Raw genomic sequence first — 25,743 nt, forward strand, 5'->3', positions numbered from 1 at the left:
CCGAGACAGCACTAGGTTGGTAAGTGCCGGTACTGTTACCCTGCTGAGGTTTTAGAACCTCTCCTTAGACTGAGGCTTAGGTGTCTTGTTACTCTGTAACTGTGATACTATATTAAATAGTAAATTTTTAAATCAATGTACTAAAACCTTTAATGGACTGCTTGTAAGAATTTGATTCCAGGCAATTGAACGATCTCAGGGAAAGAACCAGGAAAGGTTGAGTATACTCCAGTAGGGAGTCCTTCCTTACCCACAGAAACTCTTGGTGAAGCTTCGACAATAACAAGGATCAGAGAACGTTGGGTGGGGGGGCGTATTTGTAGCATGGACAGATTTTGGGAACATAGGAAATTAACAGATAATGTGAGAAGGTGAAATTGAGGGAGATGATCCATTTTGGATACCCTCCTGCTCGAAGGAGAATGGTCCATAATGTGGCAAACCTTCCAACAGTCTTTATCGTTGGTGTAACAGGCAGCAATTGCATTGTATTCAAGAGATATAGCTTTTCAAGATTCTCAGTTATGCTTGGGTTCCCTTTATTCTGCACACGGTCATGTAATTTGTGCTAACTGGATTACAGGTTCTTCTCCATTATGGCTTTGAAACTTCTAGTTACATTCAAATTAGAATAACTTTCAGTTTGAGATATACTCACTCGTATTTAACAAGGGAACTACCATTCTCATCAAATTATCCATTTTTGCATTCTACCTTTAATGCACTGCTTTTATTACCACATTGTGATCCTAAACTGTGGATAAATTAAAAGTCTGAAGATGACAAGAAATTAAACTATAGAAATCAAACAGTGAGGACAATGCTAACAAATTTCACAAATACCTACACAATGTGGTGAAACAGATAGACACATGGTAGATAAAGTTTAACCTAATGGCAATGATACAGTTTTGATAAAAGGGCCTTAGAAAGGAAGAAAGGGTTTTCAGTTACATACAGTCATAGAGTCATAGAGATGTACAGCATGGAAACAGACCCTTCGGTCCAACCCGTCCATGCCGACTAGATATCCCAACCCAATCTAGTCCCACCTGCCAGCACCTGGCCCATATCCCTCCAAACCCTTCCTATTCATATACCCATCCAAATGCCTCTTAAATGTTGCAATTGTACCAGCCTCCACCACATCCTCTGGCAGCTCATTCCATACATGCACCACCCTCTGCGTGAATAAGTTGCTCCTTAGGTCTCTTTTATATCTTTCCCCTCTCACCCTAAACCTATGCCCTCTAGTTCTGGACTCCCCGACCCCAGGGAAGACTATATCTATTTATTCTATCCATGCCCCTCATAATTTTGTAAACCTCTATACGGTCACCCCTCAGCCTCAGAGATGAGAGAAACTGGGATTAGTTGATTTAGCACAGTGATGCTGAAAAGGAAATTGAACAGCAGAACCATTAAAAGAATTTTTTTATTACCCCCACCCCAACAAAAGAATCCAAATAACTCTTTACGCAGGTAACATTGTTTTAAGATTATTGGTGAACAAACCAACCAGAAGTGACAGGTAACACTACATTGTGGTTATCTGGAACATAGTTTACTGAAAAGGTAGTGGAATCAAGATTTAACAATAACTTCTAGAAAAAAATTCAAAAACTGTTTGAAGGAAAAATAATTAGAGGGCTATGGAGAAAGATCTGAGGGATGGAACTAAATGAATAGAGCTAGCACAGGCACCTTTCCATGATAATTATCCACAAATCTCCTATTTGAATGAGGTTTTATATTGGTTACTCCAGCCCACATGCATAGAATCCCTAAATTTAATTTCTAGGATCTCTTCTCCTTCTAGCATGTTCATCATAGTCCTTGGAAGTATACAGCCAAATCTTCACATTTTATCTTTAACTTAACATTGTTTGAGAGTTTGTCTTGATAACATGCCTAGCAAATTGTGAGAGTATTCCAAACATCTACATAGCCAAGACAATAAAATACTTACAAAGCACAGTCACTGCTGTATCAAAAAACAAATCAGCTACTATGTGTACAAAGTTTAACAAATATACAAGTTGCTACATATGCCTCAGACCCCTTTCTAATATAAGCAATGCTGTGGAATCTTGTATATCTGCACAAATGCTTTCAACAAAGCAGTACTTCCTCAACACAACACAAAAATATGTCCTCAACCTCCTTTCCTTGCAGGGAACAATGCCACTACCGAGTCAAGAGTGACTTGTATGATAACTCTCCCTCGATTTTAACCAATTCAGGATTTACTAACTCCCCAGTATTTTTCTCTTTAGATATATATGGTTGATGTTTACAAATGCACCTAATTTTATTTATCCTCTACTGATCTACTGTCTTTTCTTCACAGAAATCCCAACTCTCATTTAGTAATTTTTAAATTAGATTTGGAAGTTTTCTGAACTGTTTTCGTTGAACTAGAGGTCAGAATCTCAAAAAATATTCACGCTTTCCTTCCATCCTATCCCCATGATTTTTTAACTCCATTTTAATCATGCGCTTAAGGACTGGGTATATAAAAGGATTGTCATACAAACACTGATCTTACAGACATGATTTTATACATTGGAGAGTCAGAGGAAAATTCATTCTTACCCCACACCTCTACACTAAATTCGCCTCAAGAGATTTTTCCCTTTTCCCTTTCAATCCACTATTAAATTACATAGTTGCTGGTAGGTGTTGAGCATTGGAATCATGAAGCTTCATTATATTACAACAGTATCAGGAGGTTCAAATGGACCAACTCAGCTTTGGTAGTTCATTTTTGTAGGCTCAGTTTTAAATTGTTATCAAAACATTGAATTTCACAAGAATTTTCAGCTATATTACTGTCATGTACTTTGAGAACTGAGTTTTTAAAAATCTTGTTTTTTTTTCAAAAATCTGTGTGTAGCAATCTCTCTTTTCTGCCAACCTCAGTGTTGGCATTTCAAACTTTGCCATATTCCGAAGTGATGCACTTATACCAGTGTTACATTTTCTTTTCACACAACATCGGATGTCATTCCACCCACCCCTTTAATCTGTTATGCTAAAAATTGTTTTCTTCACAACTCAATACACCATCTGCAAACCCATTCTCAAATCCAATTTTACATCTCCCACCTCTTAAGTATAGGAATTTCTGAGGTTAAATAAATTGCACACTTTAAGCTACAGTTAACTAAATTTATTAGAAATAACTATTACAGAAATAAAGAACAAAAGCAAGGACGGAAAAGCTAAAACAGAGACTAAATTACATCAGGCACCCAATTTGTTACCTCTCACTTATTCTTTAACTGAAAATTACAATTAATTTTATTTTTTCCACATTCTGGACCATGGAGATATACATATCATAATATAGTGGCTTTAAAACATATTTAAACTTTTAAAATATTAACATAATAGAGTGACCTAGATCATGTTTTGCTTTCAAAAAAAGCAGTGTTTGATTAGTTAGTTCCCACATAGGAGCGAAAACAAAATCAGGTCATGAGCTCAATTTTACTCTGAAGGAGACTCATTTTGGGACTAAGTAACAATCAAAAGAAATGTTATGTACTATCAAAATCAATAAAAATTATATTTGTAATGCTACAAATATATAGTGTCCAATATAAAAATATCAGGTCACCCAATTTAAAAATGAAAGATTCAAATTAGGTATTCCAATTTTAATTGAGATTAAAAGAGAAATTCAAAACTACAAGTGATTTATATTCATTGAACATGATTATTGATAATGGTCCTAAATTATTATTTCAGGCAGTTGTAGAATTTGTGATATAAACCAGATCATATATACTGCAACAATTTACTCCTTCACTGAGAGAGATTTGGCCACTTTAGGAAATAATTATTTTCCAAGAGTCTTAAATAGAGAAGAGTCCATTTGGGATGCTCCGGTGCAGAGGGATCTAGGTGTACTCATTCATGAGTCACAGAAAACTAGCATGCAGGCCCAGCAGTTATTACAGAAAGTGAATGGAATGTTGGCTTTTATAGCTAACAGAATAGACCGCATCTGGTGTATTGTGCAGTTTTGGTTCCCTTGAGCAAAGATGTAGTGGCATTGGAGGCAATTCAGAGGAAGTTCATGAGATTGATCCCAGAGACAAGGGGCTTGTCATATGAAGAGAGATTGAACAGTTTAGGCCTATACGCTCTAGAATCTAAAAAACTGAGGAGAGATCAAACAGAGGTATTTAAGATGATAAAAAGTATGGATAAAATAGACATGGGAGCAGATGCTTCCTTTTGTGGGGGCATTCTAGGATGAGAAGCAAGTGAGGACTGCTGATGCTGAAGAGTCGAAAAACGTGGCACTCAAAATACAGGTCAGGCAGCATTTGAGGAGCTGGAAAATCGACGTTTTTGGCATACACCCTTCATCAGGAATGGGTGGGCGTGGCAGCGAGGAACACGGCTGAGAGATAAGTAGCAGTGTGGAGGTGGTGCAAATAGGTGGGAAGGAAGATGGACAGGTAGGACAGTGCTAAGTTGGAGAGTTGGATCTGGGATGAGGTGGGGAGGAGAGATGAGGAAACTGCTGAAATTGATGCCATGTGGTTGGAGGGTCCCAAGGTGGAAGAGGAGGCATTCTTCCTCCAGGCATCAGGTGGCTTGGATTTAACAGTGGAGGCAGCCCAGGACTTCCATGCCCTTGGTAGACTGAAAGGGGGAGTTGAAGTGACTGGCCACACAGGGCGGTGAGGTTATTTGGTGTGTATCCCAGAGATGTTCCCCTAAACGTTCCGTGACTTGGCGTTCTGTCTTCCCAACATATAGTGATCCAGAGAGAGCAACGGACACAATAGAGGAGGTGTTTGGACGTGGAGAAAACTCTCTGCCAGATGTGGAAGAATCCTTTGGGGCCTTGGACAGAGGTGAGGAGGGAGGTGTAGGTGCAAGTTTTACACCTCTTACGGCAAGGGAAGGTGCTGGGAGTGGAGGGTGGGTTGGTGGGGGGCTTGGACCTAACGAGCGAGTCGCGGAGGGAAAGGTCTCTGCAGAATGCTGATAAGGGTGGGGAGGGAAATATATCTCTTATTGTGGAGTCTGATTGTAAGTGGCGGAAATAGTGGAGGATAATGCACGGTATATGGAGATTGGTGGGTTGGAAGGTGAGGACCAGGTTCCACCCTTGTCATGGCTGGAAGGGTGGATTTCAAGGGCAGAGGTGCGGGAAGTGAGGAGTTGCACTGGAGAGCATTGCTGACCACTTGGGAGGGGAAATTGCAGTCCTTGAAATAGGAGGTCATCTGGGATATACTGGAGTGGAATTGCTCCTCTTAGCAGTAGATACAGCGAAGGCAGAGGAATTGGGAATAGATTGGATTAGATTCTCCACAGAATGGAAACAGGCCCTTCGGTCCAACAAGTCCACACAGATCTTCCAAAGGGTAACCCACCCAGACACATTCCCCCATCCTATATTTACCCCTGACTAATGGATCTAACACGGGGGTATTTTGGCATAGCCAATCTTTGGATTGTGGGAAGAAACCGGAGCACCTGGAGGAAACCCATGCAGACATGGGGAGAATTTGCAAACTCCACACAGATAGTCGCCAGTGGCTGGAAATGAACCCGGGTCCTTGGCACTGCGAGGCAGCAGTTCTAACCTGAGTCATTGTGCCGTCCCAGTGTCTACCCCTTATCCTAAGACTCTGGTCGCTCAGCCTATAATGTCCCAGTCGACCCATCGTCTCCACCAGCTCCTGCCCCACCGAATTTACCTCCTCCAATCTTGACACCGTCCTGTCCCCCTTTCCAGGGCCGACTGAATCCCACAAATACCTGGACAACCATTTCCCACCCCCCCCCCCCCCCCCCCACTACTCCACCCCCAAAATAAGGCCACGGGGTGGTTGGGTTGGTTGGTCCAGGTGTCCCAGAAGGTATTCTCCCAGGAGGACCAGTTCCAATACTGAACAACCCAGATGGCCTCTTTCTTCAAAGACCGCAATTTCCCCCCAGACGTGGTCGACGATGCTCTTCACTGCATCTCCTCCACCGCATCTCCTCCACTTCCCGCTCCTCTGCCCTTGAGCCCCGCCCCTCCAATCGCCACCAGGACAGAACCCCACTGGTCCTCACCTACCACCCCACCATCCTCCATATACATCGTATCATCCGTCGTCATTTCTGCCACCTCCAAACGGACCCCACCACCAGGGATATATTTCCCTCCCCTCCCCTATCAACCTTCCGAAAAGATCACTCCCTCCGTGACTCCCTCGTCAGGTCCACACCCCCCACCAACCCAACCTCCACTCCCGGCACCTTCCCCCTGCAACCGCAAGAAATGCAAAACTTGCGCCCACACCTCCCCCCTTACTTCCCTCCAAGGCCCCAAGCGATCCTTCCATATCCGCCACAAATTCACCTGCACCTCCACACACATCATTTACTGCATCCGCTGCACCCGATGTGGCCTCCTCTATATTGGGGAGAAAGGCCGCCTACTTGTGGAACGTTTCAGAGAACACCTCTGGGACACCCGGACCAACCAACCCAACCACCCTGTGGCTCAACATTTCAACTCCCCCTCCCACTCCACCAAGGATATGCAGGTCCTTGGACTCCTCCATCGCCAGACCATAGCAGAACGACGGCTAGAGGAAGAGCGCCTCATCTTCCGTCTAGGAACTCTCCAGCCACAAGGGATGAACTCAGACTTCTCCAGTTTCCTCATTTCCCCTCCCCCCACCTTGTCTCAGTCCCAACCCTCGAACTCAGCACCACCTTCCTAACCTGCAATCATCTTCTTGACCTCTCTGCGCCCACCCCCACTCCGGCCTATCCCCCTCACCTTAACCTCCTGCCACCTATCACATTTCTAACGCCCCTCCCCCAAATCCCTCCTCCCTACCTTTTATCTTAGCCTGCTTGGTACACTTTCCTCATTTCTGAAGAAGGGCTCATGCCCGAAACGTTGATTCTCCTGCTCCTTGGATGCTGCCTGACCTGCTGGGCTTTTCCAGCAATACATTTTCAGCTCTTATCTCCAGCATCTGCAGTCCTCACTTTCTCCTCAGTCAAATTAAAACCAGGCAAAGTCTGAACACAAGTTGAGCATTAAATGTTCCAATTACGCCAAGTCTCTCTGCCACTTCATACAAGCAATGAGGTGAGGATGTGTGTAATACACAGCATTCACCCAAAATGAGGGCAATTGTGATCAGAGCATCTCATGGTCAGCAGACCTATCTCTTAAATGTACTATCTACAAGATGCTCTACAGCAACAGCATCTCCCTGGTCCTACCTCTTTCACTACCAAGACAAGAGCAGTCACTGGTCACAATCCTCTTCAATTTCAAGATGACAGAGTGACACATAATGATCACAAATTATTGTCAGTAGGTCAAAACCTTGTGAGATGATGCTGTAGCTTTAAGAGATTACTTAGTGCTGGTCTCTATTAAGAAAGACACTGAATGAGAGGTGACGAGTTGATTACTGAAGACAACTGGAGTAAACATCTTGGGTTTTTTTTAGTGCAGTCAGAATGGGTGTGGCCAGCTGGCACAGATCAGGATTTCTGTATTTTGTTTTTTCACGAGCATCAGAAGCTATTGGGGTCTCAACAGAGTTGGAAGCTCCAGTGATGGTCTCCTGGCTGCAACTCTGAATTTTCTCTTTATATTTTTCCATTTTGGATTGGAGAATGACATACGAGAATCTGTGGCTGAATTTTCCTTTTTTGCCAAGGGGTGTGTTTATGGGACATTACTATATGGGAACAGTTAATTCGCAATAGTTACTGTATCTATTATTCTGTTAAGTTTTCAGAGTTAGGTTTTCTAAATTCCTCTTTCATTGGTTGTATTTCAACTACAGTTTTAAATAAATTGTACTTTGCTTAATATATAGTTGACATCACACTGGATCTGGAAAAAGTACTTCACATTTGTCTTTAAAAATAAGAACAAGTGAGGGTCTAGGATATCTTCTTAGAATGTTTTGGAGGGGTCTGGAGTGGTCCATAACACTATTAGGTAGTTCCATCATTATCAACAGCCCCTGTACAGTAATAACTGCAACATTTCGAGGCAGTGAATCATCATTTGCTAAATTAGTAATTCACAAAGATTAACAATAAATGCTTGCTAACTGTCTCTACTCTATGGGTACTAACCAAGGAAGTGTGTTTAGGTGGCAAAGGTAGAAAGAAACAGACATTAGACCCAACAATTTCAATCTTTACACAATCTTCATTGCACTTTTCATCCCAAGGTGAGATTTTCACTTTGTATTGATGCCATGACTAAGACTACCCATTTTAACATCTGTATTATGCTAACTCTGCCTTCCCCTTACAGATTCTGTTGCTTAAACATTCATCGAGATCTTGGTTACCTCTGGAGTCATACAGCACAGAAATAGACGCTTTAGTCCAACTCATCCATGCCAATACAAATTTCCCAAACTAATCTAGTCCATCTTGCTTGCGTTTGGCCCATATCCAACTAATTATTTCCTAATCATGTACCTGTCCAAATGTCTTTTAAATGTTGTAACTGCACTTGCATTTACCAATTCCTCTGGCAGCTCATTCCACATACAAACCACCCTGTGTGAAAAACGTTGCCACCCCCCCCCCCCCGACAAGTCCCTTTTAAATCTTTCTTCTCTCACCTTAAAAATATGCCCTCCAGTTTTGAATTGCCCTACCAGAGGGAAAAGGCATTTGCTATTCATCTTATCCATGCCTCTCATGATTTTCTAAACCTCTAACCCTCATCTGCAAGATGTAAGATGTTTTCAAGACATAAATATTTATTTCCCCAGAGTTCCTTAGCCTCCATGTCTTTATCTACAGTAAAGACTTAGGTGAAATATTCATTTAATCTCTCCCATCTCATTAGGTTCCACACATGAACAATCTCATTGATCGTTGAGGGGCCTTAATCTCTACATAGCTGCTCTTTTGCTCTTAATGTACTTGTAAATTCTCTTAGGATTATCCTTAACCTTATCTGCCAAGCACATCTCATATCCCCCTTTTGCCCTCCTGATTTCCGCTACTTTCCATATACTCTTCAAGGAGGTTGACTTGATCCCAGTTGAATATACATAACAAATGCCTCCTCCTTATTCTTGACCAGAGCCCCAATATCTTTATAAATTTATTGTTCCCTATTCCTACCAGCCTTACCCTACACTCTTACAGGAATATACTGCCTCTGAGCTCTCACTTTTGAAAGCCTCCCACTTGCCAGTCGCCCATTTACCTGCAAGTCTACTCCAATCAACTTTTGAAAGTTCCCGTCTCAGTCAAAATTGGTCTTACTTCAAGAACTTTAACTTTTATAGAAAGCTTATCTTTTTCCAAAACTATTTTAAAACTAACAAAATTACGATCACTGGTCCCAAACTGTTCCCCACACCAACACTTAGGAAATAAAGCAAGGCAAATGACCAAGAGGTCAAGTTTTGCTGCTTCTCTAGTAGGTAGATATACATATTGAGGATGAAGAAAATTTTCCTGAACACATCTAACAAATCGGTCCCCATCCAAGCCCTTAACACCACGTCAGTCCCAGTAGTTTGTTTGCAAAGTTAAGATTCCATATTATTCTTACACATATTTGAGATCTCTCAGATTTGCTCCCCAGTTTCCCACTGGCAATCAGGGGCAGCAGAGAATGCATAAGGTGATTGTCCCCTTATTTCTGAGTTTCACACATCTATATTGGATAATCCCTCAAAAATATCCTAAGTATAGCAGTAGATGTTTTCCCTAATCGAAAACACCACTCCCACTCCTATCTTGCATCTCTTCCTATCCTTCTGCAGGATCTAAACCCCGCAACATTGAGCTGCCAGTCCGGTTCCTCCCTCAGCCATGTTTCTTTAAAAGCTATGACGTCTCAATCCCATGTTCTCATACGTGCCCAAAGTTCATCTCCCGAACCGGTCAGACCCTTGCATTGAAATAAATGCAATTTAATTCTTCAGAGTTACCTTGTTCTCAGACTTGCTCTTGCCTGCCTTATCTAATACACTTGCTCTCTTTAACCTCAAAACCATCCTCATCTGTCTCTATTTTCATTACTACTTAGGATCCCGCCACCCCGTTCCCACTAGCAAACCTCACTACCAGGATAAATTTGTCCGGCTCCAGTTCAGGTGAAACCAGTCCCTTTTCAAAAAGGTCTCTTCTGCCCCAGAAGAGATCTCAATGATCCAAAAATCTGAATCTTCGCCAACTGCACTATCTTCTTGATCACTGATTTATCTACCCTACCTTCCTGTTCCTACTCGCACTAGTGCAGGGAATAATCCAGAAATTACTATCTTTGAGGTTCTTCTTTTTAACCTAATTTGCTATCTTCACTCTGCAAACCGTCAACCCTTTCTCTAACTATGTCATTCTTACTAATGTGTACAATCACTTCTGGTTTCTCACTCTCCCTCTTTAAAACAAGCACTGAGAGACATCCTTGGCCCTAGCATCAGGGAGACAACACCCCATCATGATTTCTCTCTCATGGCTGCAGAATCGCCTGTCCATTCCCCTGACTGGAGAGTCCCCGATAACAATTGCTCATTTGAACCTTGACAAGTTCACCCTTAGTGCCCAAGATCTGGCTGCCTCTGCTATTTTCCTCTAACAAACTATTCCCTACTAAAAGTATCCAAATCTGTTTGGATGGAGGCGTTGTCCTGTTTCCTATCCCCATATCAGTAGAAGCAAACACTCAGACACAGTATGGCTTTGCCTTCTCCATCTTTATTCCGGGCCCTGGGGAGAGAGAACAATCACCCATGTGCACAGAGACATGCGTTCTTAGTCTTCTCTCAAAAAACAGATTCTCAGTCACGTACAGGGAGCAGCATCCAAAAAAGGTAACATCTATACTGATTGGGTGACCGTTACAATTAGCGAGCATCAACAGTAAAGATTAAGCCATCTGGCATTATACGATGTATGTTGTTAACTGGCATTACACAATGGATGCTTTTATCCTTGCCTCCAACACCTCATTGTTTACTGCAAGTTCTTACCTGGTCAACGTTATGCCAGCTGAGCCTTTGTCATGCAACCCAAAACTTAACTCCTTCCCTACCTGCTCATACCTTATACACTTTCTCAGAGAAACAGCCACAGGAGACTCTTACCTTCCTACCTCTCCTGACATTCAAATTCTACCATCTGCTAAGGTGGTATTCGAACGGAAATACAAACAGAAATTGCAGAAAAACTCAACAAGTCTGACATCTGCGGACAGAATGCAGAGTTGATGTTTTGGGTTCAATGACCCTTCTTCAGAACTTCAGTTCTGATCGGTTGGTAATGGGATCTCTTGACTGTCAATTGCATGCAGGTTCTGTCATTTAGCAGACATGCAGTGTTGTGCAAGTGCTTATCCATGACTGGCACCTTTTTTTAAAAACATTCTGGTGCTTCTTCCAGCATACTCTTCTACACTCCTCATTGATCCAGTGGCTCTTCCAGACCAGCAAAAGATCAGTAATTAACTTTCTCAAAATATATGGGATTTCACCTACACTGATAGACAGAGATGAGTTTTTTTTTCTCTAAAAAGGCAATAGACTTTCAAATTTTTTCCCCTCAAAAATTCCATTAGTCAGAATTTAACTCCACACAGTATAGTATAGCTTTTTATAACGGTTCTCAGCAATGAATATCAAATAGCTGATTGCAAGTTTGCTTAAACTGAACATTAAAACAAGAACTAAGAAAACAATTTGATTTTGAGCAGACTAGTCTGATTAATTTATATTATTTATTGGATTAAAGTTAAACACTGAGGCATTCTACACTTTAAAAAATCATAACAAATTCACTCTCAACTCAACTTTGCATTGAGTATTGTGCAAAAGTATGGAGAAATATTTGCATAACCCTGTTCAACAGAGTCGTAGAGATGTACAGCACAGAAACAGACCCTTCTGTCCAACTTGTCCATGTCGACCAGATATCCCAACCCAATCTAGTCCCACCTGCCAGAACCCGGCCCATATCCTTCCAATTCATGTACCCATCCAGATGCCTTATAAATGATGCAATTGTACTAGCCTCCACCACTTCCTCTGGCAGTTCATTCCATACACGTACCACCATGTGAGTGAAAAAGTTGCCCCTTAGGTCCCTTTAAATCTATATTTCTCCTCTCCCCCTAAACCTGTGCCCTCCAGTTCTGGACTCCCCACCCTAAGGAAGAGACTTTGTTTATTTGCACTATCCACGTCCCTCATGATTTTATAAACCTCTAAGGTCACCCCTCAGCCTCCAGGGAAAACAGCACCAGCCTATTCAACCTCTCCCTATAGCTCAAATCCTCCAATCTTGAGCATTTATTTCTACCAAAACCTGTATCCAACTAGAGTGCTCTCAAAATTTGTACAGAGAGACAGCAAACTAATCAGGATTATGTTGACACTTGAACAACCCCTGTCTTGTGATGTGCTGGACAGGAGACGTCTGTTTATTTGAATAACCCATATTTAAAAGCAAACATTAATCCTCACAAAGAAAGCTGCTCGATAGCTGAATTTTTTAAAAAAAATTACATCACACTTCATTAAAAATTACTCCATTTATTGGCATCAGATTTTTATCTAGAGTGTACAACTGCAGTTTATCTCCACTGTTACCTGAGATGCAAGTGTTTGAGACACTTCCAAATAGCTAATTTACAATATAACTATTACATGAATATTAAAAAAAAACAAAAACATAATTATCAAAATATAATTTATCAAATCTCAACTCATGAATTAAAGCCTGCATTATATTCATGCATGTGCTATCTTGCAAGTAACTGAACTTGCTTTTTATTCACTAAAAATGTAATCCAAGGAGTAGATAAATTGCAGACAAAATCATTTCTTACAATTCGTCCACAAACCATGGAGGTGCATTGAGTATAGGAGTTGGGAGATCATGCTATGGCTATACAGGACATTGGTTAGGCCACACTGGAATATTGTGTGCAATTCTGGTCTCCCTGCTACAGGAAAGATGCTGTGAAACTTGAAAGGGTTTATAAAAAATTTACAAGGATGTTGCCAGGGTTGGAGGGTATGAGCTAAAGGGATATATTTTCCCTGGAGCATAGGAGGCTGTGGGATGACCTTAAAGAGGTTTATAAAATCACGAGGGGCACAGATATGGTAAATATCCAATGTCTTTTCCCCAGGGTGGGGAACTCCAAAACTAGACGGCATAGGTTTACAGTGAGAGGGGAAAGATTTAAAAGGATCCTGGTAGCAACATTTTCATGTGGAGGGTGGTGCATGTATGGTATGAGATGCAAGAGGAAGTGGAGGTAGCTGGTACAATTACAGCATTTAAAAAGGCACATGGATGGGTATATTTGCCGAGCTGGAAAGTTGATTGCAGACATTTTGTCCCCTTTCTAGGTGACACCTTCAGTGCTTTCGAGCCTCCTGTGAAGCACTGCTGTACTATGTCTCTTCTGGAAATTATTTTGTTTTGTTCCTGCTGCTTCCGGTTGTTCGTTGTGGTGGCCGGTATATTGGGTCTAGGTCTATATGCTGTTGATAAAGTCCGTAGATGAGTGCTACGCTTCTAGAAATGCTCCATCCTCTGTTTGGCTTATCCTATGACTGTTGTCCCAATCGAATTTGTGGCTCTTGTGTGTGGCTCCGAGGGACAGCTGGTCGTCTAGTCGCACGTTGGGTGCTCATGGAGTGGATTGTTAGTAGTCTGCCTATTTGTCCCATATAGTGTTTCATGCAGTCTTTGCATGGAATCTTGTAAATTACATTTGTCTTGCACATGATGGGTATAGAGTCTTCTGATCTGGTGAGTTGTTGCCCAAGCATGGTTGTTAGCTTACGGGCAGTCATGAATCCCAGCAGTCGGAAAAGTCTGGTTGTCAATTCAGAGACGTTTTTCTTATGGACGGTACCATAGCTAGTGAGTTAGGTCGTGGCATGTTCGTCTATTAGGCAGCTGCAGATGAACTTGCGGGGGTATCCATCCTCGGTGAGTGCTCTGTAGAGGTGCTCTTCTTCTTCCCTTCATCGGTCGGGAGTGCTGCAGTGTGTTGTCGCCCTTATGAACAGGGTCCTAATGCAACTTCTCGTATGTGTTTGATGGTTGCTGTTGTAGTTCAGGACCTGGTCGGTGTGTGGCTTTCCTGCACACATTTGTGACGTGTTCACCATTCTTTTCTTTCAATCAGGAATGGGACTCGATTGTTGTCCCTCATAATTGCGCTCAAATGTTAGCCTAAATCATTATGCACACTCAACAGTCTGGAAACCTGAACACCTTTTGGCTCAGAGGTGGAAAAAGAGCTCATTGAGCCAGAGCAGAGTGATAACTCAAATATACCAGTGAAAAAAAATGTACAATTTTACTTGGCCTCTAGGTTCTTTGTAATAGAATTAACTGCCAATTCACTGTCAAGACTTGCATCTGTACAACAGCTGGCTGGATAAGATACCACACAAAATAACAGGTCACTTCTTCAAGAAACAGGCTAAAAAGTGAATGAGGAAAATAAGCGGAACTTGGAGTATTAACCTAAAAGTCAGACAAAAATAAGCCCACCATTTGTATTAGAACTCTAAAAGAACTACTCGCTCGTGACATAAGTTACCAATGTATTTCCAGAATAAAAAAGTTTGATATGATTGTAAGCCAAAACCTATGGAACAAAGAGTTGCTGGCGAATCTGTACGAATATCAAATTGGATTTGAGCCGATGCATGCAAACACATGTAATGCACATTCACATATAAATATACATTTACCAATTAAACCTCCGATAAAGTAGTTTTTATTTTAAACCAGCTAATTAAAACAAAGGTTAAGCTTTATCCACAATTGTAAAATTCCTCAACATTGGTTTCCTGAAATTAATTTCAGGAAACCTGTCTCTTCATGACAGAGATACACATCAAAATGACCTTTAACAGACAGAGAACATGCCAAATTTTACAATAAAACACTTCACGTACCAAAAGATAGGAATATGCTATCACAATTCACACTACATTTGTGAGGAAAAGGCACAGCTTTGCTTGCACAAGTGGCAATGTTATACTTACAGGTTATTTTGCAGTATCAAGCCAAGTAGAAAGTGGTCTACTGTTCCACAATGACCCAACAGGATCCCAAGTTTGTTTAAACTGATTTGGGATGAAGGAAAACAAAAAAAAACGAGAGAGAGAAAAAGAAGAAAAAAGAGAGAAAAAGGAGAAAAAAGAGAGAGAAAAAGGAGAAAAAGAGAGAGAGAGAGAGAGAGAGAGAGAGAGAGAGAGAGAGAAAAAAGAAGGGAAAAAAAAAAGAAAGGAAAGCGACCAGAGTTTAAAAAAGGGAAAAATATCAAAGTTAAAGTGTGATTGTACAATGGCTCTTTGATTCAGGTTTTCTCGAGTGCTAATTTTATTCTATGATGGCATACCTAGCAATAAGATAGTGAGAAAACAACACACCATGCAGCAAATTAAACTGCACATCATGCTAACATTCCATAGCACTCTCAGTCAATGACTGAATTTGAAATGCAGTCAAAGCATTATGGCTGTTTCTCAACTAAGCTACACAAAAAGCAATGAAATCAATGATCAGTTAAACTATTTGCCTAAGTGGTGGCCATGGAAAACATAGGAAAAGTAGTCCATTTGACCTGCTCTGTCATTCAAGATTATGTCTGATCACCTACCACAATACAGTAGACCTTGATGACATGAGAAATCATTCAATCTTTTGACCTTACTTGATGACTGAACTTTCACAACTCTCTGGAGTCAAATACAAATTCCAAAAATTCACCATCCTCCAAGTGAATCAATTCCTCAGCTCAGTCCTAAAAGATTTCCATTTTCTTCAGAGATTGTGCCCCCGGTCCTAAACCCCATTTCCAGGTAAACATCCTTTCTACAGCTTCTATCAAACTTTTTAAGAATTTATGCTACTATGAGATAACCAAACATTCTTCTAAACTCCTTAATCTCACTCCTGGAACAGTCCAAGTATCCCAGGAGTCAGTCGGGTAACCCTTCCCTAAACTGCCTTCAGGACATGTATATCCTTCTTTAGACAAGTGGATTGGAACTGCAACTGCACTTATATTCCAGTTGTGGTCAGTGTTCTACAAAAGTAAATCTTCCTACAATGATGGCTGGCAGACCATTTGCCTTCTGAACTGCTTGCAACATCTGCTAATCAGCTTCGAGTGACTTTTGAACAACACTGTCCAATCTTCTAACATTCAAGAAACATTCTACACCTTTATTCCTCCTGAACTTGTTCAACTCTCTTCTCCACATTATATTCCACCTGTTAAGCTTTTGCCACTCACCATCTTGTACAAATCCCCATGAAGCTCCTTTCCATCCTGCTCATAACTCACATTTCCACCATGTGGTGTATGGCCTGCAGAAGCTGGAAATATTGAAGTGTGGCCCACATCAGAATCATTTGCATAAACTGGTAATAGCTCGGGTCCTAAACTCTGACCTGGAGATACCCCATAGTCACACCCACTAACCTGAAAACATATTTCTACTCTCTGCTATCCATCTCCTAAGTAATTCTCAACACTGCTCAGGACACTACTCACAATCCCATATACTTTAACTGGTTTACTAACCTCCTGTTTGGGACTTTACTAAAAGCCTTCTGAAAATCCAAATACACCATATCAACTCATGCCACCTCATTAAGTCTGTCAGGAACAGACTAAAAAAGAAACCATAAGTTTGTCAAACTTACATATTTCTTTCATAAATCTAAGTTGATCGGTCCAATCAGGCAAATATTTTCTAAATATCCAGTGTAATCACATGACTTTACAAAGGGGAAGAATATCAGGTAGAATATTTGGAAAGTTCTCCAATCAACCCAAAATCCATCTTAATATGCAAATTATTGTAATATTTCATACCATATAACACTACCTCAATTATGCTTCAAAAAAAAAATCAGTAGAGAGTAGGCACTCAAAACCTGAAATGACTTTCTGGTTCTGGGAGAATACTATCGATTTATCCATGCCAAACAAAAATGTGTCATTAGACTGTGACAGTCTCCATAATCCAAATGAGCTCTGCAATATTCCAGGACATTACAGGTCTCGTTCACCTCCAAGCAATTAGAAAACAGTACCTTTAAGCAACAGGACAGGTCCCTAAAGTAATCCATTCCTAACATTTCCAGATGCAGATCATAGGCAAACATCACCAAAGGAATAATGCACTCATCAATATCAAGTAAAGAAACAATTTGTGCAGATTTTTCAGCAGTATCAAGGGTAATGGGTTGCAATAGATTCAAACAGCCAGTTTAATCCAAAGAAGTCAAGAATCAAAGTATTATCATGTATCTTTAGTGTCAGAATCCACATGATCAACTTTTAACAATGAAATGAGTGACAGTTCTATGGACTAGCTAGTTGATTACCAATGCACTTTACCATACATGAACCAGGACTTACAAATCTGTCATATGCTTGGAGCGAATAGGTCAACTTGGACCTATGATTCTTCTTGGCTTTGTGCACAAATCAATAATTAGTCATGAATGCTATTATCCCTGTATTGTTGTAAGAATGGTAGATGAACTAGCTTACTCGTTCAGCAATTTCGACCACCTGCATCATAAGACAAAGAACCGTTCAATTTCAAAGTGTACAGTGTTTAAAAAGCCAATGAACAATTCATCAACTGATTTTGAACTCTGAGAACACTAAATTTATAATAGTCAGTTCTGCTATAAATATGTATTTCTTCAATGCGAATTCGCTTTAACACAATTGAATAATTCAGCCTTATTTGTAGAACACGAACTTTCCTTAACCTGCATTGACGATAATGCGATTCTGGCTCCATTAGATTAAATGGTGCTGCTATTGCACGATTTTGTTATAGCACAAGATTGCACGATAATGGAACTATCGAGTTATATCAGAACTGACTGTATATAAAAAAGGTTAAAATTATAGTCTCAGATTCTCAAACATGATTTGAATAAATCTTGACTACTGAACTGAAATACAGATATAAAATGTCAAGTTCACTTATCTTGTTTTTCTGAAGTTCCTTGGTTTGATACTGATATTAGAGATTTGTCTCATCATTCAGGTGTCAGTCACAGCTCATTCTCATCTCAAAAGGAGAAAAGATTGTCATTTCAATCCCATCCAGAGACCTTAACACATCATCTAAGCTAACACATCAGTGCAATATGGTATGGATGAAGGAGGCATCGTTTTTTAGAGGAGATGTAAAACTCATCTGAGTAGGTGGATTTGAAGAAGCTATTCTAAGGTGATTTTTAGAGGCTGTATTACAATGTCTACCATACCATTTACTGGCTCTAATGGTATGGTAGACCAAAGGATAGGAGAACTACTATATAAATTTAAAGACCTGACTTTGCAGTGATTTTACTACATAATTTCTGAACCTTGGTCCCACTCTTACCCACATAAACCATCACACTCTACAAGCAACCACACAATCAGTGATGTTGCCTGCTAATAGTCAAATCACAATAGCCATATCCATCATAAATCAGGACATAAATATTTAGCAAAGTGGTAGTGCCAATTCAGATAGACTCAGAACAGATCAAATAGCTCAAAACTGAGCATCCATGAAGCATTACGGGCCATCAGAAGCAATCTTAAGAGCAATCAACAAGGTATAAGCCTAGGAAGCCTTATTCCATCATTGCCGTAAGCTAAAAACTAATCCTACTTCAATAAGGATAAAAAGCATGCCAGGAGTACTATCAAAGAAGAACTTAATAGGAAGCAACCTAGTAAAGCAACTACACCAAACTACATACATGTTGTTTCTGGCACTTAACATGCTATAGATCTCATAACCAACTTACAAAATCAAAGCTCTGCAGTCCTGCTATCAGTCATGAATTGTGACAAACAGTTAAACAAAAGGAGGAGCTACACAATGTTGGTACAGCCCAACCAATGAGTGGAAAGTTGAATCTGAAGCAAGACTCTTAATTCTAAGTAGCATGTAAATGATCCATCTTGGCAATCTTCTGATGTGCCCTGAATCACCAATGCCAGTCTTCAGTCAACTCAATTTATTCCACGTGATAATCAACAAACTGCTCATGCCATTATAGACAACAAATGCTTTTTGCCCAGATAAACCTCAGCTTGTGATGGATGGTGGTCCACAATGAGTTTTGCCCCTAGTCAACCTGGTCCAGTCCAGCCACCAGATTGACATCCACCTAATAGTATGGGAAGTTGCCCAATTATATGCTGGCCACAAAAGGCAGAACAAAATCAGCCCATGTAATCATGGTGCCAACTTAGTCTCAAAAGAGATGGACGATGTCATCAACATCGCTATCACACAACACTCCCTCACTAATAACGTGCCCACCAATGCCCTGCTTGAGTTCCGCTAAGGCCATTTAACTCCATACCACATTACAAGCTTTGTCTCAAAGTTGAAAAACGTGGTGCTGGAAAACACAGCAGGCCAGGCAGCATCCGAGGAGCAGGAGAATCGACATTTCGAGCATAAGCCCGCCTTCTTCATTTTTCAACTCTGGTACTCCAGCATCTGCAGTCCTCACTTTCTCCAAGCTTTGTCTCAACACAGACAAAGAATTCAGGGTGAGAAAACTGCCTTTAATATTAAATTTGGACCAAGTAAAGCCTCAGGAAAAATTGTTGTGGATTAGAATAGATTCCCTACAGTATGGAAACAGGCCATTTGGCCCAACAAGTCCACACCAACCCACCCAGAACCTAGCCTATATTTACCTCTGACTAATGCACCTAACACTATAGACAATTTAGCATGACTAATTCACCTAACCTGCACATTTCTGGATTGTGGGAGGAAACCGGAGCACGCACAGGAAACCCATACGGACACGGGGAGAACTTGCAAACTCCACACAGATAGTCGCCCAAAGCGGGAATTGAACCCAGGTCCCAGTCGCTGTGAGGATAATACCACTAAGCCATCATCTATTAATGTCAACTTTCTTCGCTGTATGCCCCACCTTCAGCTGCTTTACTGACAAGGTTAAAAGGTTTGGAAATTCACTGACGATATCCCAGTGTTCAGTACCATTCATAACACCTCAGATATTGAAGTTGTTTGTGGCTATTTCCAGCAAGACTGGAACAACAGTCAAGTTTACAGTAAAAGTGGCGTAATGTCTGAGCCATGCATACGCCTGACAAGTACAATCTCGAACAAGAGAGGGAATCCAGCATCTGCCGCACTGAATCAAACTAGGGGAAATTTACCACTAACCAGAAAATGAACTTGACCAGCCATACAAATATTGAGGGTACGAGAGCAGGAAATCTTGAGGCAAGTGGTAGGCATCTCTAGGTTGAAGCCCCAAACCAGGAGCTAATGACAAAGGGCACTCACAATGGAGTCAAACGGTTGAAATATCAACCTGCAAATTATTGCATCATATACCTTTGTCACGTACTAAGTGCAGGAGAAAATTTAGTCAAAAGTCAAAGTCAATAGCATTTAGAGGGTTGCATTCATAGATTACACTAGTAACCTTTTTGATTTCAACAAATTTGCGAAAGCTGAATCTTATCCAAAAAAAATAGGTGTTATCCAAACCAAGGCATTGATCTGAATCTTCTAGTTCACTCATTTGTCCACTTTTTGTCATGAAGTCAAATGGTTCCATATTCAGTCTTTTCATATGTTTCTAAATATGAAACACTAATCTGAGAAAGTCTAGACATTGTTCCAAATTTGTTACGGATGTTTTAATGAATTAACAACACAAAACCCCAGAATCAACAAGTAAAAGCAAAATGACAGGTCAACGATGGGCTGGCTAGGTGGATTGGCCAAGTTAAATTATCCCGTAGTGTCCAGGCATAGTCGGTTAAATGGATTAGCCACAACAGAATGTGAGGTTATACGGACATTGGGAGAGTCTGAGTGGGAAGGTCTTCAGAACATCATGCAGGCTCAATGAGCCAAATGGCCCATTTCTGCACTTGTAGGGATTCTATGGGGTCCCATTGCAGTTTTGAGCTTTTTGCAAAGTCAAATATATTTGGCAAATAATAGAAGGAATCAGACTATTGCATATAAGAACTAATTTATTCTACTTCATTAGCAACTTTAGTGCAGGGATGGCACAACAGTATATCCTGGCTGCCCATGTCCACACTGCACAATGTTACAGAAACAAAATCAAATAGATGTTGGTGAGGCCACTTTTGGAGTACTGTGTACAATTCTGGTTACCCTGCTGTAGAAGGATATTATGGATATTATTAAATTGGAGATGGTTCAGAAAAAAATTTTACCAGGATGTTGCTAGGACTGGAGGATTTGAGTTATAAGGAAAGGCTGGACTTTTCCCCCCCACTGGAGCAGAGGAGGTTGAGGGGTCTCCTTACAGAAGATTTGTACAATCATGAGGGGCTTAAACAAGGTGAATAGCAAATGTCTTTTCCCTAAGGTAGGGGAATTCAAACTAGAGAGCATACTTTTAAGGTGGGAAAAGATTTAAAAGTGACATGAGGGGCAAATATTTCACACAGAGTGTGGTTCATATGTAGAATAAACTGCCAGAGGAAGTGGTAGATGCACGCACAGTGATATTTAAAAGACATTTGAACAGGTACATGAATAGGAAAGGTTTACAGGGATATGAGCCAAACGCAGGCAAGTTTAGTTTGGGAAACTTGGTCAGCATGGATGAGTAGGACCAAAGGGTCTGTTTCTGTTCTGTCGGACAATGAGATATTATTTTTAAATAGTCACCGCATGCATATGCTAATTAAACACCACATTTAGCTTTTCATTTCAGCTTCCAATAACTTTATATTAACTGATATGCCAAAATTAGGAATTTTGTGTCACTTTTTAACAACACAAAAAACATACAAAAAAATTTCGCATCTTGCCAATTAAGTAAAACTCCTCAATATTTCACCACCAATTTTTCTGTGAAATTTAAGTTACTTTGCTATTGCTGCAATTCACGTTCTCCTGCTTTAGCAGTTTGCTTCGAATGGAAATGAGGCACGGAAGGAAGACTGGTAATCTCCACTCGAAGCATCTTTTGAAAAGGTTACACATTTAAAGTACTGTCTAACCAACGCCCTCGTATCTCTTTGGAATTAATTGCAATACTTTCGATTCTGAAATGTGACAAAAGCAAGCAATCAACATCGAACCACGCCCTCAAAAGGGAAAAAAAAACTGTCTTTTCAATCTCAGACTCCAAGTTAGGACGTGATTAAAATTCTCATAACCTTCCAGGCCAGTTTTTCAGGGCGCGAATGAGTTTAAAACGAATTTCAGGGAACCACCATTACCATCCCCCACCCCGCCCACGTTAGCAATACAAATCGTGTAATCTGTCTTTAAAACGTTGAAATTTTATTGTGCAACTAAATGCCAAATGTTTTTGTGTGGTGCGAATTCTGTATTTTCATGATTAGCTTGAGAAAATGCCAGTCGACCGTTTATCGCAAGGTTATCTGAAACGGTCGGCCGATAACTCTGGGGGAAAAAAACTACTGCATTTACTGACTATGCTTCGTCCACACCGTTTTATCACGACATTTGTCCTCCAACCACATTTAACGCCATATTTTGGTTTAAACGTCTAACGCAGTGCTTTCTCCCCTTCCTTCACGATCGGCATGTGGAAGGAACCGTTTACAGAAATGCAGCCAACTCGGTTTTATATTAAGTCGGGGGGGGGGGGGGAACAAATGTTCCACCTATCAAGCCTTCCCTTTCTGAATTGTACAGGAGCGCGAACATCATGACTTCTAATTCCCTTGGACAAGCGGGAGTGCATTTGATTTACATAGTCCCTCTTAGTCTGGTCTGGCCCATGTGCTCCTATAGTATTAGGTCCTGCCTCATCATTTATTCTATACTTTGTCCCCTTTAGTCACTACTTGCTTAAAATGATTTTTTAAAAGGTTTGCCGAATGATCATGCCATAGTGGCACATATGGCGTGCTTGGTATTTAAAAGCACATTAGACACCCCTTTCCCTCCCCCACGCTGCTAATTACTCAGAAATGTGTCCAAACGCCTAATATTCAGGGAGAAGCCCTAGACACACACCGCGGTCTACATGATCTTTGCACCACTTTGATCTTACCCAGCCACCCCGGTGTTGTACTTCATGGTTTTCCAGGGGGTCCCACTGTAGTAGTTTCCATTGCTGGAGCTCAGCATGTAGTTTATGCCGTAAGTGCTCGCCTTGTTCTCCCTCTTCCTCCTCCCTCCGAGCACCAGGCTCTTCAGATTACTATTGTGGTAGTTGTTGCTCTTCACAAAGTTGCTCCCGCCGCCGCCGTTCATCTCGGTGAAATTGTGACTGAAGTACGAGCCGGAGCCGGCTTTAGTCCTGCCCGAGGAGGAGGAGGAGGAAGAGGAGGAGGAGGAAGAGGAGCTGGAGGACGACGAGGAGCCGCCAGTACCGGAATCAGGGGAAGGCGACGACGAGGAGGACGACGAGGCCGAAGACGATTTCTGCGACCCCCTGCGAACGTCCCCGCTGCCCGGGGCCGAGCCGGGCCCCATGCCCATGTCGGGGCCGGATGCGGCTGCGGCTGCGGGAGGGCCTAGAGTCCGATGCGCGGCCCCGGCGCCGCAGGCCGGGTTGCTGGAGGGGGCAGCGGGGCCGGAGTTGCTGCTGGTGAGGTTAAGGTTACCGCCGCCGCCGCCACCATTGGGTTTGCTGTCCAGTGCTGGCGAGTTCAGATGCAGCAGATGATGGTGACCTGAACTGCTTCGGATTCCTTGAGAGGTTTCCCAGATTTGCATCCACAAGGCATTGGCGGGTCCCTTCTGCTCCGGCTGAATCCAAGCCACCCGCGGATCCATTAAATGGTGATCGATCGCTCGCTCTCTCTCTCTCTCTCTCCACGCACACCGAGGAAATCTCTCTTCTTTTCCCACCCTCCCCGCCCCCTCCCCAAAACACACACACACAAAAAAATGCACGGATTACCTGACGATTGACTGGAACTGGCCTGACATAGATTTTTCTTTCCTTACTTGACCCGCTCTTTTTTTTTTCCTCCAATCCCCTTTTCCCTCGCTTTAAACTGTTCCCGTATTCTTCCTTTTATGAAAAAAAAAGCCGAGGCCGGTTTCTTCTTAACCTAAAAAGAAACTAACGCTAGACTTTAACAATATGGCGCCTCCCCCTGAGCTCCGGGCCCCCCGTTGCGCATGCGCGCGGATTTTTTTTTAAAAAAAACCTCCTCCTCCCCCCCAACGCTTCGCCCGGGCCCGTCGGAACGCGCGTGCGCGGATGTTTTAAACCCAACGCTTCGCCCGGCCCGTCGGAACGCGCACGCGCGTCCCCGCCGAAGAGCCCGGAGGGGTTTGGGTGCGCGCGTTCACTCCCCCTCCCCCGCACCGGAGCTGCGCCTGCGTCTTTCCTGCTTTCCTGAAGGGGCGGGGCTAGGCTGGGCTGGACTGGGAGGAGAGGGTGTTTAGTTGGATTCCCGCAAGGGGTTCGATTCCCGCGTTGCTCTTGCGCGTCGCTCCATTGATTTCAGTCGAAAGAGCTCACGAACTTGCCGTCTAAGCTCTGCGTTATATTACTATTCGCAAATTTAGCTACTTCCTAAATAAATAAGTAAAAAGTTAAAAATCCAGTTTTATTTTTGTACCTGTTCATCCACGTTGTGCTCCGAAATGGTGATCACAAAGGGATAAAAATCTTTCTTCATTGCAACACTGATGAACCAGGTTGAACAGCTGTTGGAGGAAACACTGAGGATGGCAAGGGCACAAAATATACGATAAATGGAGAACTTCAATGTCCAACCTGAAGAGTCACTTAGAAGCAGAACTACTGATTGAGCTGGTGGGGGTCTGCTACGGATGATGAGAGAACCAATAAAAGGGAAAAAAAAACATACTCAACCACATCTTCAACAATCAGCTGTCTGAGATGCATCAGTATGAGTGACCATTCCTGGTGGAGACAAAGCTCCACTTTCACATAGGCGAAAGTGAGGACTGCAGATGCTGGAGATTAGAGTCAAGATTAGAGTGGTGCTGGAAATGCACAGCATCCAAAAGGCAGGAAAATTGACGTTTTGGGCAGGAGCCCTCCTGATGAAGGGCTGAAGATTGTTTGGGCCTCGGACACTACCCTGAGGAACTACTGCAAAGATGACCTGGACTGAGATGACTGACCTTGAATATCCACAAGCATCTTCCTTTCTGTCAAGTATGATTCCACCCAGTGGAGAATGTTCCCCAATTCCCATTGCCAGTTTTGCTTATGCTCCTCGATGCCACACTCAGTCAAACGCAACCTAGATGTCAAAGAATGTCACTTAGTCATAGAAATGTACAGCATGGAAAAAGACCCTTCAGTCCAACCCGTCCATGCTGACCAGATATCCCAACCCAATCTAGTCCCACCTGCCAGCACCCGGCCCATACCCCTCCAAACCCTTCCTATTCATATACCCATCCAAATGCCTCCACCACATCTTCTGGCAGCTCATTCCATACACGTACCACCCTCTGCGTGAAAAAGTTGCCGCAGGTCTCTTTTATATCTTTCCCCTCTCATCCTAAACCTATGCCCTCTAGTTCTGGACTCCCCAACCTCAGGGAAAAGACTTTGCCTATTTATCCTATCCATGCCCTTCATAATTTTGTAAACCTCTATAATGTCACCCCTCAGCCTCCGACGCTCCAGGGAAAACAGCCCCAGCCTGTTCAGCCTCTTCCTGTAGCTCAGATCCTCCAACCCTGGCAACATCCTTGTAAA

General features: G+C 42.1%; 1 protein-coding gene across 6 annotated transcripts in view; it reads right to left on the minus strand.

Moving 5' to 3' along the window:
• The window catches only part of tent4a (terminal nucleotidyltransferase 4A), a 103,070-nt gene extending 79,194 nt beyond the window's left edge, over nucleotides 1-23,876 (minus strand). For 3 of the 6 annotated variants that reach the window (XM_087987011.1, XM_087987013.1, XM_087987010.1), the window contains exon 1: nucleotides 23,101-23,875. In XM_087987011.1, coding sequence (XP_087843137.1) covers nucleotides 23,101-23,828 — 728 coding nt within the window. In that variant the 5' untranslated portion in view covers nucleotides 23,829-23,875. Of the gene's footprint in view, nucleotides 1-23,100 lie in introns of all 6 variants that reach the window. The other 3 variants (XM_087987012.1, XM_087987015.1, XM_087987014.1) reach the window with 3 other exon arrangements.
• Between the last annotated feature and the right edge of the window lie 1,867 nt (nucleotides 23,877-25,743).

The sequence above is a fragment of the Chiloscyllium plagiosum genome, unplaced genomic scaffold, assembly GCF_037043375.1.
Source record: "Chiloscyllium plagiosum isolate Xiang-an unplaced genomic scaffold, Cpla_swu_hap1 HiC_scaffold_5, whole genome shotgun sequence".
Taxonomy (NCBI): domain Eukaryota; kingdom Metazoa; phylum Chordata; class Chondrichthyes; order Orectolobiformes; family Hemiscylliidae; genus Chiloscyllium; species Chiloscyllium plagiosum.